The sequence below is a fragment of the Rhinoderma darwinii genome, chromosome 1, assembly GCF_050947455.1.
Source record: "Rhinoderma darwinii isolate aRhiDar2 chromosome 1, aRhiDar2.hap1, whole genome shotgun sequence".
Taxonomy (NCBI): domain Eukaryota; kingdom Metazoa; phylum Chordata; class Amphibia; order Anura; family Rhinodermatidae; genus Rhinoderma; species Rhinoderma darwinii.
The window spans coordinates 552,983,208-553,001,756 of NC_134687.1; the positions used below are offsets into that span (position 1 = coordinate 552,983,208).

General features: G+C 41.6%; 1 protein-coding gene across 2 annotated transcripts in view; it reads left to right on the forward strand.

The window, feature by feature from the left end:
* TNPO1 (transportin 1) overlaps positions 1-18,549 on the forward strand; it is a 128,214-nt gene that overhangs the window by 33,085 nt on the left and 76,580 nt on the right. For both annotated transcript variants that reach the window (XM_075838074.1, XM_075838064.1), the window contains exons 3-4: positions 12,225-12,374; positions 18,150-18,256. In XM_075838074.1, the coding sequence (XP_075694189.1) occupies positions 12,225-12,374; positions 18,150-18,256 (257 nt within the window). The remainder of the gene's footprint in view (positions 1-12,224; positions 12,375-18,149; positions 18,257-18,549) is intronic.

The following is an 18,549-nucleotide window of genomic DNA, read 5'->3' on the forward strand; positions in this document are numbered from 1 at the left end:
GCGTCATACACTCCTCTGTACAACACCCAGTTGGTAAAAAGTAAAAACACGCCCAGTTGGTCATTGAGAAACTCATTAGCATAAATCTAAAATTGCTCATAACTTGCTCAAAAATGATAGTTTTTCAAAATAAAAACCACTGCTGTTCTCTACGTTACAGCGCCAATCAGATTATGTAGGAGATAGGACACTTATAATCTGGTGACAGAGACTCTTTAAATTGCTGGTTACATTCAGAGAACTGGCAAATGTCAAAATTGTAATTTGAACGGTCTTCGTACAAGGCTTTGTAGCCGTTCTGATTGTTTTTTTGAGAGGTCTTTGTGTCATGTCTGATGGTAAGTATGGATTAGGAGAACTGATGTCCTCTGTCTCCTAGCCGAAGGCAAAAGCGGAGAGAAGGGCCGACTCTTCTGCTGCACATGTGGGCAGTAGTCTCCATTGAAATCTTCTGTAGTGACTAAACTAGCAGGGTCCTCTCTCTCTCTCTCTCTCTCTCTCTCTCTCTCTCTCTCTCTCTCTCTCTCTCTCTCTCTCTCTCTCCCTCTCTCCCTCTCTCCCTCTCTCCCTCTCTCCCTCTCTCCCTCTCTCCCTCTCTCCCTCTCTCCCTCTCTCCCTCTCTCCCTCTCTCCCTCTCTCCCTCTCTCCCTCTCTCCCTCTCTCCCTCTCTCCCTCTCCCTCTCTCCCTCTCTCCCTCTCTCCCTCTCTCCCTCTCTCCCTCTCTCCCTCTCTCCCTCTCTCCCTCTCTCCCTCTCTCCCTCTCTCCCTCTCTCCCTCTCTCCCTCTCTCCCTCTCTCCCTCTCTCCCTCTCTCCCTCTCTCCCTCTCTCCCTCTCTCCCTCTCTCCCTCTCTTCCTCTCTTCCTCTCTCGCCCTCTCTTCCTCTCTCGCCTCTCTCCTGCCTCTCATACTTCCCATAGACTTGACACAGTAGGTTACTAAGAAATGAGGGGAGATGGACACGCACAAAGATTAGTTGAATATTTTATTAATCAAGACACTGCATAGTGCATTAGAGGTAAGTTTCCTTCATGTTTAGTACTCTTAAATTGGTGATTACTTAACCCCTTAGTGACCCGCCTATTTGTTTAGTTTTTCTATAGTCTCATTCAAAGAGCTATAACTTTTTTTTTTTTTTTTCTGTCGACATAGCTGTGTGAGGACTTGTTTTTTGTGGGATTAGTTGTACTTTTTAATGGCACCATTTTGGGGTACATATATTTTTGTGACTTTTTTTTTGTAGGGGGAATCGAAAAAAAAAAACTGAAATTCCACCATTGTTTTGCGTTTTAATGACACTGTTCACTGTGCGGCATAGATAACATGTTACCTTTATTCTATGGGTCGGTACGATTACGGCGATACCACATATGTAGAGGTTTTTTATGTTTTACGACTTTCACAATAACACTTTTGAACTAAAATTATTTGTGTTTGCATTCTCTCATTCCAAGAGCCGTGATTTTTTTATTTTTCCGTCGGTTATTTTTTTGGGCTTCTTTTTTGCGGAACAAGATGTAGTTTTGACTGGTACTGTTTTGGGGTACATGGGACTTATTGATTAACTTTTATGATTTTTTTTTTGTGGGCAATAGAAAAAAATTGCAATTTCGCCATTGTGTTTTTCTATTTTTTACGTTCACCTTGCGGTTTCAATTACATTAACTTTGTTTCTCATTACGGTAGTGGTGATACCATATATGTGTACTTTTACACTTTCACAAAATAACTTTTTATTTAGGTGTTTTTTACTGTAATTTTTAGAAATTTTTATTTCACATTACTTTAGTCCCACTAGGACTTAACTATGCGATCTTTAGATCGCTGCTATAATGCTTTGGTATGCTTAGTATAACAAAGCATTATTGCTTGCCAATGTAAAACTCACAGGCAATCTATTAGGACATGCCTCTGGCACACCTTAATAGGCATATGCCCAGGGCTTTTATCAGGCCCCCGGCTGCCATGACACCCCATCGGAGGCCCACGATTGCGGGGCGCCGATGGGTGAGAGGCAGCTTTCTCCATCTGTAAAGAAGTTAGATGCCACGGTCGCGATTGACCACGGCCCTTTAACGGGTTAAACTGCAGCGATCTAAGTAAACTTTGATCGCGGTTGTTGGAGCAGGAGTCCGGCTGTATAGTCGCATAGTAAAGTCCCTTAGTGGGACTAAAAAAAAAAGTTTATAATAACGAAAAATTCCAAGTGAAAATAACACATTTTCCCCTTTACAAAATGCTTTGAGAAGAAAAACGTTACGCATATTTGGTATTTCCGCATACATAACGATCCCAACTATAAAACAATTACATTTTAACTCATCGTGAACACCGTAAAAAATAAAATAAACAATGGCAGAATTGCTGTTTTCTGTTCATCCTGCCTTTTAAAAAAAAATTGATAAAAAGTAATCAATGTCGTGGTTTTTATTGGTACCATTTTGGCGTACATATGTCGTTCCGCAAAAAAAATCCCTCATACAACTGTCAGCAGAAAAATAAAGTTATGGCGACTCAAAAACAAATAATTTTTAACAAAATGTTTTTACTGTGTAAAACATAAAGAAACTATATAAATTTTGGTATCGCTCCAATCTTAAAAACCCGCTGAATAAAGTTATATTTATACCACACAGTAAACGGTGTAAATTTTAGACACAAAAAAAGAATGGAGAAATTTCGGGGCTTTTTGTTTTTTCCCTTACCCCCTAAAGTTCATAAAAGATGATCCATAAATTATATCTACCACAAAATGTTGCTGTTAAAAAATACAACTTGATCCGCAAAAACAAGATACGTAGACGGAAAAATACAGTTATAGCGCTTTGAATGCGACTATGGACAAACTTAAAAAATTGCTTGGTCATTAAGGTTTAAAATGCCTTTGGTATTAAGGGGTTAAATTTGTGTTTTTGTGAAGTGATAGTGTTTATAATGTGATTTAGCATGTGCTATGGCTCCCACTGAATGGGAGTTTGGAGCGACGTTCAAAAGTGTGCGCCATACGCAACTTAAAGCACCTACCAGTCTGATTGTCCGAGAGGCTTCCCGTTGAGGCCGAGTGGTGCAGTAAGTTTTCATATTGTGTGAACATACCCTTAAGCACACACACGCAGTCTTTTCAGACGTAATGCGGGCGTTTTACACCTCGAATTACGGCTGAAAATAACGCCCCTATTACGCCTACAAACATCTGCCCATTGCTTTCAATGGGTTTTACGGTGTTCTGTTCCCACGAGCTTTCATTTGACGCGTCGCTGTCAAAATACGGCGTGTAAAAAGACGCCCGCGAAAAAGAAGTGCATGTCACTTCTTGGGGCGCTTTTCATTGACTCCATTGAAAAACCGCTCCAATAACGGCCGTAAAATACGCAGCGAAAAACGTGAGTTGCTACAAAAACGTCTGAAAATCAGGAGCAGTTTTCGCCTGAAAACAGCTCCATATTTTCAGACGTTTTTGGTCGCTGCGTGTGAACATACCCTAACAGAGAGTTTACTGAAGAGCTCCATTTCCAAGTAAAGTGCTTGATGAAATATAGGGCCAGTGGTGTGACAACCATTTAGAAATGTTATTGTAAAGGCCGTTGCAGATCGCTTCTCCTTTTCATGATTTTATGACGTGGAAGCAAATAACTGGTGACTAATGTTCATGGACTGTATATGACAAGTGCTGTTAATGAGGCTTTTTTTTTATCCAAGCTCTTTGTTCTTGTTTTACATTACTTGCAACATCCTCAGAATGTATGAAGAGCTGTAAATTAAAAAAAAATATATACATTTGGCAAAGGCCATGTTAAATCTATCACTTTATGAAATACAAAGCATAAAAACACAGACGTCGTCTGGAACTCACTGATTTTAAAAGGGTTGCCCAGTTTAAAAACCTTATTTTCATAAATATTCTATTAGGGAATTCTGAGTTAGAGGGTGTTCCCCTGTTCAGGATCCTCCTCTCTTAGCCACAGTGGAGAGCAGTTACATAGAACGTCTCTCGCTTTGGTGGACCTGCCCTGTTATACACCGACAACCCATTGATTTGAATAGGCACTTTGTAATACTTTCCCCTGTAGTGGCGCTGCAGGGAAATTGAACATTTGCCGTCAGGTTTTCCCTCAGATTGATTGCAGGGGGACACATTGTAAGCATCTTATTTTCTTAAAGGGAATGTGTCGCTAGAAAATTTTTAAGTTAAACGGTTAGTATATAAATGATTACACATTGTTCTAATTTTTTTTAAAAATTTTTCACAAGTCAGGAAGTATTATAAATTAGTTTCTGATTTATAACATTTCCATGTGCTGGTCACTAGAGGGAGCAATTCCCAAAATTGCATCATTGGCATGTGGTACAGCAACCTCATTGCTTTTTGCTGCAAAATTGGAGAAGACACACTCGCAATAGTGTCCTCAAACAATCCCCCCTCCTTTATCCTGGCTAGTGCCAGGAGAAAGGAGGGGGTTGAATGTTCAAACCTCCTACACTGTGAGCCGCCATTTTTTGAGCAAATGCACAGTGTAGGAGGGTTAGATAGTGGTAATCACACAGTATAACACAAACATATACACACACATCACATACACAAACATAACTTACCTGCTCCTGCCGCTGCCTCCGGTCCCAGTCCTTGCTTCTGAACATATGGACGGAAGCCGCGACCGGAAGTAGTCATCTTTTTGTCCGGCCGCGGCTTCCGGTCCACATGAAAATGGCGCCGGATGTCGCTCTGCCGAAGACCTTCCTTTCGGCAGAGCATGCGCCGTTCCCACACAGACGGCGTACGCTATAGTGAATGGAACGGCTCCCGTTCGCATTCTCTATGGGGATGCATGTACCGTATTCCATCTCTGTATGCGTCGTTAATCGACACATACAGAGATGAAAAAAAAAAATGGCAGCCCCATAGAGAAGTAAAAGAAAGAAAAAAAAAAAGTACAACACAAAAACACAAATAAAATTTTATTTTAATGACCTACTAAAAGCAATAACATATAAAAAAAATAAATAATTTTTGTGACACCTTTCCTTTAACCCCTTCCCGACATTTGCCGTAAATGTACGTCATGGAAAGCATTGACTTCCCGCAAAATGCCGTATATTTACGGCAAATGTTTGGCACCGGCTCAGAAGAGTCGGTGCCATAATCGCCGGATCTCAGCTGTATCTGACAGCTGACATCAGACTGTAATGGCGGGGACCGAAATTAGCGTCGATCCCCGCCATTAACCCCTTAAGTGCAGCGCTCAAACGCGATCGCTGCACTTAAGGTGTTTGCAGCTTGTCAGAACCCCAGCAATGAAATTGCCGGGGTTCCGGTGGCTGCAATGGCAACCGGAGGCCTAATACTGGCCTCCCGGTCTGCCTAGCACCGAAACCGGTCAAGATCCGCCCGGCGGCGGAGCCTGATCGGCTTCCGTAGCTGCCGGCAAGATGGCGCCGGGTCAGGAGCTGATCCGGCGTCATCAGCGGTGGAAGTCAGCTGTACTCTACAGCTGACATCCACCTGTAACGGCAGTTACCGGAGCTAGCTCCGATCCCTGCCATTAACCCCTTCGATGCAGCAATCGAAAGCGATTGCTGCATCGTAGCGGTTACTAGCAGATCGCTGTTATGGCAACAGACACAATGGTCTCCTGCTCTGCCATTACGGAAGCTGATTTAGGCCCCGCCGGGAGGCGAAGCCTAATCGGCTTGCTGTCAGTGACTGACAGATCTAATACATTGCACTACATAGGTAGTGCAATGTATTAGAAAAAAAAAATATCTGACCGTTGGATCTTCAAGTCCCCTAGTGGGACTTGAGAAAAAGTGTAAAAAAAGTATAAAAAAGTGCAGAAAACAAAAGTTTCAAGTAATCAAATAAAACACACTCAGCCTTTTACTCTTATCAAGTCCTTTATTATTGAAAAATAATAATAAACCATAAGTATTTGGTATCGCCACGACCGTAACGACCTGAGGTATCAAAATATTATATTTATTGCATGCGGTGAACAGCGTAAAAAAAACGTAAAAAACTTTACCAGAGTTTCTGTTTTTTGGTCACTTTGCCCTACAAATATTAGAATAAAAAGTGATCAAAAAGTCGCACGCATCCAAAAATGGTACCTATAAAAACTATAGCTCGTCCCGCAAAAAACAAGCCCTCATACACCTCCGTCGATAAAAAAATTAAAAAGTTATGGTTCTCACAACTTGGCGACAGAAAAAATACATTATTTTTACAAAAGTAATTTTATTGTGCAAAAAGTTGTAAAACATAAAAAAGTGCTATAAATTAGGTATCGCCGGAATCGTACTGACCTGCAGAATAAAGGTAACATGTCATTTATAACGCATGGTGAACGTTGCATAAAAAAAACTAAAAAAGCTGTGCCAGAATTGCGTTTATTTGTTAACCTGGCATCCCAAAAAATAGGATAAAAGGTGATCAAAAAGTTGCATGTACCCCAAAATGGTACCAATAATAACTACAGCTCGTCCCGCAACAAACCAGCCCTCATACCGCTACGTCTATGAAAAATAAAATTAGTTATGGCTCCAATAAGTCAGGAAATAAAAAAATATTCAGTTGTGCCCGAGGGGAACATTTCTTCTGTTTCAAGAGGCAATTTATCAAGGACCTAAAATTAGGGAACCACGAAGGGGAGAGCCCAAACATATCTGCTGGAAGCGACGGTGCCCGTATTATACCAGGACAACACTTTCCCAGCAAAATTCCCCAAACTACAAAGGTGCGGAGTGTGGACCAAAAGGGGCATAAGAGAGGACGCCATTTACAGTGAAGGAAATAAGTATTTGATCCCTTGCTGATTTTGTAAGTTTGCCCACTGTCAAAGACATGAACAGTCTAGAATTTTTAGGCTAGGTTAATTTGACCAATGAGAGATAGATTATATAAAAAAGAAAATCACATAGTCAAAATTATATATATTTATTTGCATTGTGCACAGAGAAATAAGTATTTGATCCCCTACCAACCATTAAGAGTTCAGCCTCCTCCAGACCAGTTACACGCTCCAGATCAACTTGGTGCCTGCATTAAAAACAGCAGTTTTAAATGGTCACCTGTATAAAAGACTCCTGTCCACAGACTCAATTAATCAGTCTGACTCTAACCTCTACAACATGGGCAAGACCAAAGAGCTTTCTAAGGATGTCAGGGACAAGATCATAGACCTGCACAAGGCTGGAATGGGCTACAAAACCATAAGTAAGAAGCTGGGTGAGAAGGAGACAACTGTTGGTGCAATAGTAAGAAAATGGAAGACCTACAAAATGACTGTCAATCGACATCGATCTGGGGCTCCATGCAAAATCTCACCTCGTGGGGTATCCTTGATCCTGAGGAAGGTGAGAGCTCAGCCGAAAACTACACGGGGGGAATTTGTTAATGATCTCAAGGCAGCTGGGACCACAGTCACCAAGAAAACCATTGGTAACACATTACACCGTAATGGATTAAAATCCTGCAGTGCCCGCAAGGTCTCCCTGCTCAAGAAGGCACATGTACAGGCCCGTCTGAAGTTTGCAAATGAACATCTGGATGATTCTGAGAGTGATTGGGAGAAGGTGGTGTGGTCAGATGAGACTAAAATTTAGCTCTTTGGCATTAACTCAACTCGCCGTGTTTGGAGGAAGAGAAATGCTGCCTATGACCCAAAGAACACTGTCCCCACTGTCAAGCATGGAGGTGGAAACATTATGTTTTGGGGGTGTTTCTCTGCTAAGGGCACAGGACTACTTCACCGCATCAATGGGAGAATGGATGGAGCCATGTTCCGTCAAATCCTGAGTGACAACCTCCTTCCCTCCATCAGGACATTAAAAATGGCTCGTGGCTGAGTCTTCCAGCACGACAATGACCCGAAACATACAGCCAAGGCAACAAAGGAGTGGCTCAAAAAGAAGCACATTAAGGTCATGGAGTGGCCTAGTCAGTCTCCAGACCTTAATCCCATCGAAAACTTATGGAGGGAGCTGAAGATCCGAGTTGCCAAGCGACAGCCTCGAAATCTTAATGATTTACAGATGATCTGCAAAGAGGAGTGGGCCAAAATTCCATCTAACATGTGTGCAAACCTCATCATCAACTACAAAAAACGTATGACTGCTGTGATTGCCAACAAGGGTTTTGCCACCAAGTATTAAGTCTTGTTTGCCAAAGGGATCAAATACTTATTTCTCTGTTCACAATGCAAATAAATATATATAATTTTGACTGATTTTTTTTTTTTTTTTTTTATATATAATCTATCTCTCACTGGTAAAATTAACCTAGCCTTAAAATTCTAGACTGTTCATGTCTTTGACAGTGGGCAAACTTACAAAATCAGCAAGGGATCAAATACTTATTTCCTTCACTGTATCAGTGCGACACCAGCCTGTGCAGAAAGGATTGCTTCACAGCGTAACACACATCTATGGATTTTATTTTTTATTTTATTTTTTACCCCATTATTCTACCACCTGACTATGCCCCTTATATACTCCGCCCCGCTTACATGTACCCCCACATTATAAATGGAAACACCAGCAATACTCAAACAAATATAGTGCCAAGCAAAATCCGCTCTCCAAAAGCCAAATGGCGCTCCCTCCGCTCTGAACCCTACAGCGTGCCCAAACAGCAGTTTCCTTCAACATATATGGCATAGTCATACCCGGGAGAACCCTTTTAACAATTTTTGGGCTGTATGTCTCCAGCGTCATAAGCTTGGCATGACATATTTGCCACTGAATGGCATATCTAGGGAAAAATATAAATTTTTAATTTGCACCATCCGCAGTGCATTCACTTATGGAAAAGACCTGTGGGGTGAAAATGCTCACTACACCCCTTAATAAATGCCTTGAGGGGTGCAGTTTCCATAATAGGGTCACTTCTCAGGGGTTTCTTTTTATTATTTCACATCTGAGCCTCTGCAGTTGTGAACCAATACTTTGTAAATTGCCAAATTAGGCCTCCACTCCGCATGGTACTCTTCACTCCTGAGCCCTGTCATATGTCCAGGCAAAAGATTAGGGTCACATGTAGGGTGTTTCTATAACCGGGAAACACCGCATAATAATTAGAGAGCTGTCTCGTTATGGTGGCACAAGCCGGGCACCACATATTGGCATATCTATGGAAAAAAATCCCATTTTCACTCTGCAACATTGAGTGCACACTAATTTGTACAAAACACCTGCAGGGTTAAAATGCTTACTACACCCCTTGGTAAATGCATTGAGGGGTGTAGTTTCCAAAATGGGGTCACTTCTGGGGGGTTTCCACTGTTTTGGGCCCACAGGCGCCCATAAACCAATCCAGCAACATCTGCACTCCAAATGGCGGTCCTTCCCTTCTGAGCCCTGCCGTTTGCCCAAACAGCAGTTTGACCACATATGGGGTATTGCTGTACTCAGGAGAAATTGGTTTACAAATGTTGGTTTCTTTTTTTCCTTTATTTGTTGAGAAAATGAAAAAATTTGCGCTAAAACTACGTCGTCTTGAAGAAAAAGGATTGTTTTTATTTTCACTTCCCAATTCTTATAAGTTCTATGAAACATCTGTGGGGTCAAAACGCTCACTACACCCCTAGATGAATTCCTCAAGAGGTGTAGTTTCCTAAATGGAGTCACTTTTTGGGCGTTTTCATTGTTTTGTGCCCTCAGGGGCTTTGTAAATGTGACATGGCCTCCGCAAATCATTCCTGCTAAATGTGATCTCCAAAAGCCAAATAGCGCTCTTTGCCTTCTAAGCCTCGCCTTGTCTTCAAACAGCCGGTTATTACCACATGTGGGGTATTGTTTTACTCGGCAGAAATTGCTTTACACATTTTAGGGTATGTGCACACACACTAATTACGTCCGTAATTGACGGACGTATTTCGGCCACAAGTACCGGACCGAACACAGAGCAGGGAGCCGGGCTCCTAGCATCATACTTATGTACGATGCTAGGAGTCCCTGCCTCGCAGCAGGACAACTGTCCCGTACTGTAATCATGTTTTCAGTACGGGACAGTTGTCCTGCAGCGAGGCAGGGACTCCTAGCATCATACATAAGTATGATGCTAGGAGCCCGGCTCCCTGCACTGTGTTCGGTCCGGTACTTGCGGCCGAAATACGTCCGTCAATTACGGACGTAATTAGTGTGTGTGCACATACCCTTACGGTGCTTTTTATCCTTGTCCTTGTGGAAATGAGAAAAAATTAGCTAAACCTACACTTTCTTTGAAAAAATTTAGATTGTCATTTTTACAGCCAACTTCCAATAATTTATGCAAAAAACCTGTGCGGTCAAAATGCTCACTACACCCCTAGATAATTTCCTTGAGGTGTGTAGTTTCCCAGATGGGGTCACTTTTGGGGGATTTTCACTGTTTTGGCACCGCAAGAACCCTTCAAACCTGACATGGTGCCTAAAATATATTCTAACAATAAGGCCCCAAAATCCACTAGGTGCTCCTTTGCTTCTGAGGCCGGTGCTTCAGTCCAGTAGCACGTTAGAGCCACATGTGGGATATTTCCTAAAACTGCAGAACCTGGGCAACAAATATTAAGTTGTATTTCTCTGGTAAAACCTTCTGTGTTATAAAAAAAATTGTATTAAATATGTATTTCTGCAAAAAAATATGAAATTTGTAAATTTCACCTCTACTTTGCTTTAATTCCTGGGTAAATGTGTAAAGGGTTAAGACATTTTCTAAATGTTTTTAATACTTTGGGTGAAGTTTTTAAAATGGGGTGACTTTTTGGGGGTTTCTAATATATAAGGTCCTCAAAGCCACTTCACAACTGAACTGGCCCCTGTAAAAATGGCCTTTTGAAATTTTCTTGAAAATGTGAGAAATTGCTGCTAAAGTTCTAAGCCTTGTGATGTCATAGAAAAATAAAAGGATGTTCAAAAAACGATGCCAATCTAAAGTAGACATATGGGGGATGTTCATTAGCAAGAATTTTGTGTATTATAACTGCCTGTCTTACAAGCAGATACATTTAAATTGAGAAAAATGCTAATTTTTGCAATTTTTCACTAAATTTTGGTGTTTTTCACAATTAAATACTGAACATATTGATCAAATTTTGCCAGTAACTTAAAGTGCAATGTGTCACGAGAAAACATTCTCAGAATCGCTTGGATAGATGAAAGCATTCCGGAGTTATTACCACATAAAGTGAAACATGTCAGATTTGAAAAATGAGGCTCTGTCAGGAAGGTCAAAAGTGGCTTAAAGAGACTGTCACCACATTATAAGTGCCCTATCTCCTATATAAGGAGATGGGCGCTGTAATGTAGGTGACAGTAATGCTTTTTATTTAAAAAAACGATCTATTTTCACAAAGTTAAAAGCGATTTAAGTTTATTCTAATGAGCTTTCTTAATGCCCAACTGGGCGTACTTTTACTTTCGACCAAGTGGGCGTTGTACAGAGGAGTGCATGACACTGACCAATCAGCATCATGCACCCCTCTCCATTCATTTACACTGCACTAGCGATATAGATATATCACTATGTGCAGCCTCATACACAAGCCCTAACATTACTACAGTGTCCTGATAATGAATACACATGAAATCCAGCCTGGACGTCATGTGTACTCACAATCCTGACACTTCTGAATCTTTTTTTGTGAGATTTCGGCAAGTGAAACCAAATCTTGTTTAGCTCAGATCTCTCGAGATTTCGTATACGTTGCTGGAATCTCACAAAAAAGATTCAGAAGTGTCAGGATTCTGAGTACACATGACGTCCAGGCTGGATTTCATGTGTAGTCATTATCAGCACACTGTAGTAATGTTAGGGCTTGTGTATGAGGCTGCACATAGCGATATATCTATATCGCTAGTGCAGTGTAAATGAATGGAGAGGAGTGCATGATGCCGATTGGTCAGCGTCAGGCACTCCTCTGTACAACGCCCACTTGGTCGAAAGTAAAAGTACGCCCACTTGGGCATTAAAGTTCATTAGCATAAACCAAAATCGCTCCTAACGTTGTGAAAAAAAGATCGTTTTTTTAAATAAAAAGCATTACTGTCACCTACATTACAGCGCCCATCTCCTTATATAGGAGATAGGGAACTTATAATGTGGTGACAGTCTCTTTAAAAGGGAAGAGGTTAAAATTAGGGATTGTCCAAAGAAGACAACACCTTTTAAGCCTTGAGGGTTCATGTAACAGAAGATGATGAAGCTGACTCTAATACCATATCTAACAAAATCCCCAAACCTTTTATATTCCAGATGAACCTACAAGGTCTTTGAGTGGGCTGATCCTGAAAAATAATGTAAAAGCTCACTTTCACAATTTTCCAAATGGAGTGACTGACTTTATCAAGATCGAATGTTTGAATAACATCGGGGACTCGTCCCCACTGATTCGAGCTACAGTGGGTAAGTGTTTACTTCTCAAACGTTAATGTTCAGGATGTGATATTCAGTGCAGCTTAAAGAGGCTCTGTCACCAGATTTTGCAACCCCTATCTGCTATTGCAGCAGATCGGCGCTGCAATGTAGATTACAGTAACGTTTTTATTTAAAAAAAACGAGCATTTTTGGCCAAGTTATGACCATTTTTGTATTTATGCAAATGAGGCTTGCAAAAGTACAACTGGGCGTGTTGAAAAGTAAAAGTACAACTGGGCGTGTATTATGTGCGTACATCGGGGCGTGTTTACTACTTTTACTAGCCGGGCGTTCTGACGAGAAGTATCATCCACTTCTCTTCAGAACGCCCAGCTTCTGGCAGTGCAGACACACAGCGTGTTCTCGAGAGATCACGCTGTGACGTCACTCACTTCCTGCCCCAGGTCCTGCATCGTGTCGGACGAGCGAGGACACATCGGCACCAGAGGCTACAGATGATTCTGCAGCAGCATCAGCGTTTGCAGGTAAGTAGCTACATCGACTTACCTGCAAACGCTGATGCTGCTGCAGAATCATCTGTAGCCCCTTGCGGTACATGGGACTTATTGATTTAACTTATCTTTTATGGTGGGAATGGGAGAAAATAATCTTGCCACCGTTTTTTGGGCGAGTTTACACGGCGGTTTAATTAACCCGTTAGTGACAGGCCCATAGTGTTTCTACGTCGGTCACTAACGGGCCTTATTCCGATGCCGTAGACTTTTTACGTCGGAATAAGTAAACAGAGCAGGGAGCTGTCAAATCTTCCTGCTCCAGAGGCGGCTGGGGGCATCCCTGCTCGACCGGGTGAGATTTATATAAATATCGATCTCACCTGCTTAACCCTTCAGATCCGTTGCAGAGTAGCGTGCACTGCATCTGAGTGGTTTTGGAGAGAGGGAGGGAGCTCCCTCTCATCCAACTGACACCTGGCGATAAGATCGCCGAGTGTCTGTGTCTCCGATGGCAGCCGGGGGCCTAATAAAGGCCCCCAGGTCTCCCTGTGGTGAATGCCTGCTAGGTCATGCCGGAGGTCCCCAGCTGCCTTGGAAACCCCGACGGCGCCACGCGATTTCTTTGCGGGGGTGACAGAGGGAGCTCCCTCCCTCTGTCAAACACATTAGCTGTCGCTATTGACAGGGGCATCTAATGGGTTAAACTGCCGGAATCAGAGCGCGATTCGATTCCGGCAGTTGGGGCAGGAGCCCGGCTGTGTATATAACAGCCGTGCTCCAGCCGCTGAACTCGTGGGTACACTGGCAGTACCCACGCGATTAGAGCGACAGATCAATCCGTCGTTCGTCGTTAAGGGGTTAAAAGAAATAAAAAAAACTTTTCCTGAAATCTTCTGTTTCATTTAGTTATGCCCCTTTAAAACTTTCTGCCCAAAGTTTAATTTCAGCTGTACATATCTTTGTGGCTTGTAAAGAAAAGTACCATAGTAACATTGTGTGCTTCTAAAATAAATATATGTATTGTATTTTTCGAACTATAAGACGCAGTTTTAAGCAAGAATAAATCTTGCTAAAAAGTCCCTGAGTCTTATAGTCCGCAGTCAAGAGACCCGGCATCACCCGGCCCCCTGACCGCTTCTTAACTTAACCCCTCCCCGACCCATGACATGCTGGCACATCATGGAGGGGGGGGGGGGTTGATGTATGCTCCATACACTGCAGGTGTCAGCTGTGTTTTACAGCGGACACGCTGCTCTAACGCAGTTTAAACGTGTTGTGCAATAAAACACATGTATCCCCTATCCGTGTGATCGCTGGGGATCTGACGGAGAACGGGTACCGAAAGTCACCAAAAGCACTGCAGGAGAAGCATTGACTACCGCGTTCTGTATCCGGCAGCTCCATAGAGATGAATGGAATTCTTCTGCGCATGCGCGAGCGGCTCTCTTTTGATCTCTATGGCGCTGCGGAACAAATAAGTCGGACACAGAACCTGGAAGTAACTCGCTGAGCTACGCTGTTTCCGTAACTCCTATAGAACTGAATACTAGTTACGGAAACGGCGTAGCTCGCATGCTACGCTGCTTCCGTAACTGCCATTCACTACTATGGGAGTTAGGGAAGCAGCGTAGCTCTTCGAGTTATTCTGTTTCGGTAACTCCACATGCAAACAAGTGGCCGCTGGTAGGGGAACTAATAAAATGTGTAAAAAAAACTTCTCCCATTTAGGCCCAAGCACAATGTAAAAAATAATTTGGTAAAGCTATGTCCGTAAAAGTCCGTTCTATTACAATATACCATTATTTAACTCGCACGGCGAGTTTAAAAATGTAAAACTTCAAAATAGTTTTTTGGTCATGTTAGCGCTTAAAAAATTAAATAAAAAAACGTATGTACCAAAAAATGGTGCCAATTAACCCTTTCATGCTGACAATCTGTATATCTAGATCTCTATTCCAGCCGGCATAGCGCTGTGAAAAGCACTCGGACGCCGGCTGTGTCAGTATCCGCGTCTCCCCAGCAACCTGTTCTCTGACGGCCGAACTGATTGGTTCGGCTGCAGAGAATATGATCACAGTCATTAACCGCTTCCTGACCGCCCGCTGTAAATTCATGTCTACGCTTGCTGGGCTCTGTGCAGAGCCGACGTGAATTCACAGTGGGTGTTAAAAGCGCGATCCGGGTGTCTCCGAGTAGTGCTGACACCCGGATCGCGCTGTTAACCCCTGCCTCTGTTCCCGGAGACATGACTGAACCAGGTCCCGATCATGTGACCGCAGGAAAAGTTTGTTGTATCAACAAACTGGAAAGTTTGTTGCTACAACAAATTTTCCCGAGGACCGATTGCGGGTGCTGGTCCTCATAGGCTTCCTGTCAGTGTGACTGTCCGCATCACACTGACAGTTTATAATATGTTACACTACCTAGGTAGTGTAATGTATTCTAGCAGCCATCCGTGCTGCAGGTCTTCAAGTAAAAAATAAAAAAAAGTAATAAATGTTTTATAAAAGTGTAAAAACAAGTTATAAGTTACAAAAACAAAAAATTCTTCTTTTCCCTATAATAAGTCTTTTATTATAGGAAAAAAACAAAAACGTAAAGTGCACATATTTGGTATCACCGCATTCGCAACGCCCCCAACTATAAAACTATAATATTATTTTTCCCGCACGGTGAATAAACCGCAAAAATAATTAAAAAAACAATACTAGCATCACTATTTTTTTGTCATCACCCCTCCCAAAATATAGAATAAAAAGTGATCAAAAATTTGCATGTACCCCAAAATAATACTAATAAAAACTACAACCCGCCCCGCAAAAAACAAGCCCTAAGGGCTTATTCAGACGAACGGGATATACGATTTTCACACGCGTCGCACGGAACTATATTAGTCTATGGGGCCGTGCAGACAGTTGCGTGATTTTTACGCAGCGTGAGTCTGCTGGGGAAACGTCACGACATGTCCGTTCTTTGGGCGTATATCACGCACCCATTGAAGTCAATGGGTGCGTGAAAATCACGCTCACCACACGGAAGCACTTCCATGGGACGCGTGTGATTCACGCAACAGCTGTCAAGCTATGAATGAGAACAGAAAAGCACCACGTGCTTTTCTGTTTACAAACATCCAAACGGAGTGTCATAATGATGCCGCGCATCATACGGGGTTGACACACGGAGCTGTTAAGTGCCTTTTGCAAACGCAAAACGCCACGTTTTTTGCATGTGCAAAACTCACATTCTCGTGTGAATCCGGCCTTACACAGCTTTTTTGACTGAAAAATAAAAACAATTACGGCTCTCAGAATATGGTGACACAAAATAAATAATTTGATAGAAAAGTGATTTTATTGCGCAAACACCACAAAACCTCAAAACACAATATACATATGGTATCGCCGTAATTGTACCGACCTGCAGAATGAAGTAAAATGTAATTTATAGGGAACAGTGATTACTGTAAAAAAAAAAAAAAAAAAACATTGTCAAAATGTATGTCGTTTTTTTTGTCACTTTGCTTGACCAAAAAATCGAACAAAGTGATCAGAGAATCACATATACCCTAATATGGTACCAATGAAAACTACAGATTGTAACGTAACAAATAAGCCTTCGCACGGCTCAGGTGGAGAAAAAAATAAAAAGTCCTGGCGCTCAGAATATAGCGACAGAAATTGTGCAGCGTGTCCAAAAGCGGATAAGATTGGGCACCATTTATCAGTGCGACATCGGCCACACATCTGAGTTATTTATTTACCCTCTTATTATGCCCTGATGTATTCCGCACAGATTACTTATGCCCCCACATTATAAACTGAAATACCAGCAAAACCCCAAACAACTACTTGTAAGCAAAATATGCGCTCCAAAAGCCAAATGGCGCTCCTTCCCTTCTGAGCTCTGCCGTGGGTCCAAACAGCAGTATTACTACATATTGGGTATTGCCGTAATCGTGAGAAATAGCTTTACAAGTTTTGGGGTGCTTTTTATTCTTTATTCCTTGTAAAAATTACATTATATTTTTTCAGAAGAAAAGTAGATTTTCATTTTCACAGACCTATTCCAAAAAATATAGCAAAAGACCTGTCTGGTCAAGATGCTAACTATACCCCTAAATAAATTCCTTGAGGTGTTTTAGTTTCCCAAACCACTTTTGGGGAGAGTCAACTGTTTTGGCACCACCTCTTCAAACCTGACATGGTGCCTAAAATATATTCTTAAAAAAAGGAGACCCCAAAATCGTCTAGGTGCTCCTTTTGCTTCTGAGGCCGGTGCTTCAGTCCATTATCGTACTAGAGCCACAAGTGGAATATTTCTAAAAACTGCAGAATCTGGGCAATAAATATTGAGTTGCGTTTCTCTGGTAAAACCTTCTGTGTTACAGAAACAAATGTATTACAAATGAATTTCACCACAAAAAATTCACCTCTACTTTGCTTTAATTCCTGTGAAACGCCTAAAGGGCGCCTAAAGCTTTCTGAATGCTGTTTTGAATACTTTGAGGGGTGCCGTTTTTAAAATTGGGTGATTTATGGGGTCTATCTAGTACATAAAGCCCTCCAAAGCCACTTCAGAACTGAACTGGTCCTTGACAAAATAGCCTTTTGAAATTTTCTTTAAAATGTGAGAAATTGCTGCTAAAGTTCTAAGCCTTGTAACGTCCTAGAAAAATAAAATAATATTCAAAAAACAATTTGTGTGGTATTACGATCTGTATTACAAGTAGATTACATTTAAAATTAGAAACATTATAATTTTTTCAAAATTTTCTTTACATTTTGGCGTTTTTCGCAAATAAGCTATGAATTTATTGACCAAATTTTTCCACTAACAAAGTACAATATGTCACGAGAAAACAATCTCTGAATCGCTTGGATAGGCAAAAGCATTCCGGAGTTATTACCACATAAAATGATACATGTCAGATTTTGAAAAAATGGGGCTTGTCATTGAGACATCAAGGACCCTTGGTTTTGAAAGGGTTAAACTATAGCTCGTCCCACAAAAAAATAAGCCCTCACACCGCTCAATCGATGAAAAAAATATAAAAAAGTTAAGGCTTTCAGAATGTGGTGAAACGGAATAAATTATTTTTTAACGAATCATTTTTTTCCTATTTTCTGTTGTCTAAAACCTGGGTGCGTCTTACGGTCGGGTGCGTCTTAGGGTCAGAAAAATACTATATATAGATAGATAAATATAGATGTAGGAGCCAAAGACATCCAAGCAATTTTCTGTAGTGTGCAGCCCTGACTAGTAGTAATGCTTCACCATAATCATATTTGTACCTTCCATTGATTTCTAGGTATCCTTATCACTACAATTGCTTCAAAGGGAGAGCTACAGAATTGGCCAGAGCTTTTACCAAAATTATGTGGTCTATTGGACTCTGAAGATTACAACACATGTGAAGTGAGTTTCTTCTCCTTTTTATTTAAAGACTATATATGTGGTGTTTTGGCACAACAAATGCTATTGTAAAGCTGACTGACATGAACGTATTTTTATGAGCAGGCAGGTCACAAAAAAGCAAGGCCTGAATCTCTCAACCAGTATTGGTAGCATGAGTCACAGGGGTGCATGGTTCATCAATATTTTCATGACTTTTCATGTGAGTGGTATGTGCCCTCTAAGCCCACTTAAAGAGGCTCTGTCACCACATTATAAGTGGCCTATATTGTACATGATGTGATCGGCGCTGTAAT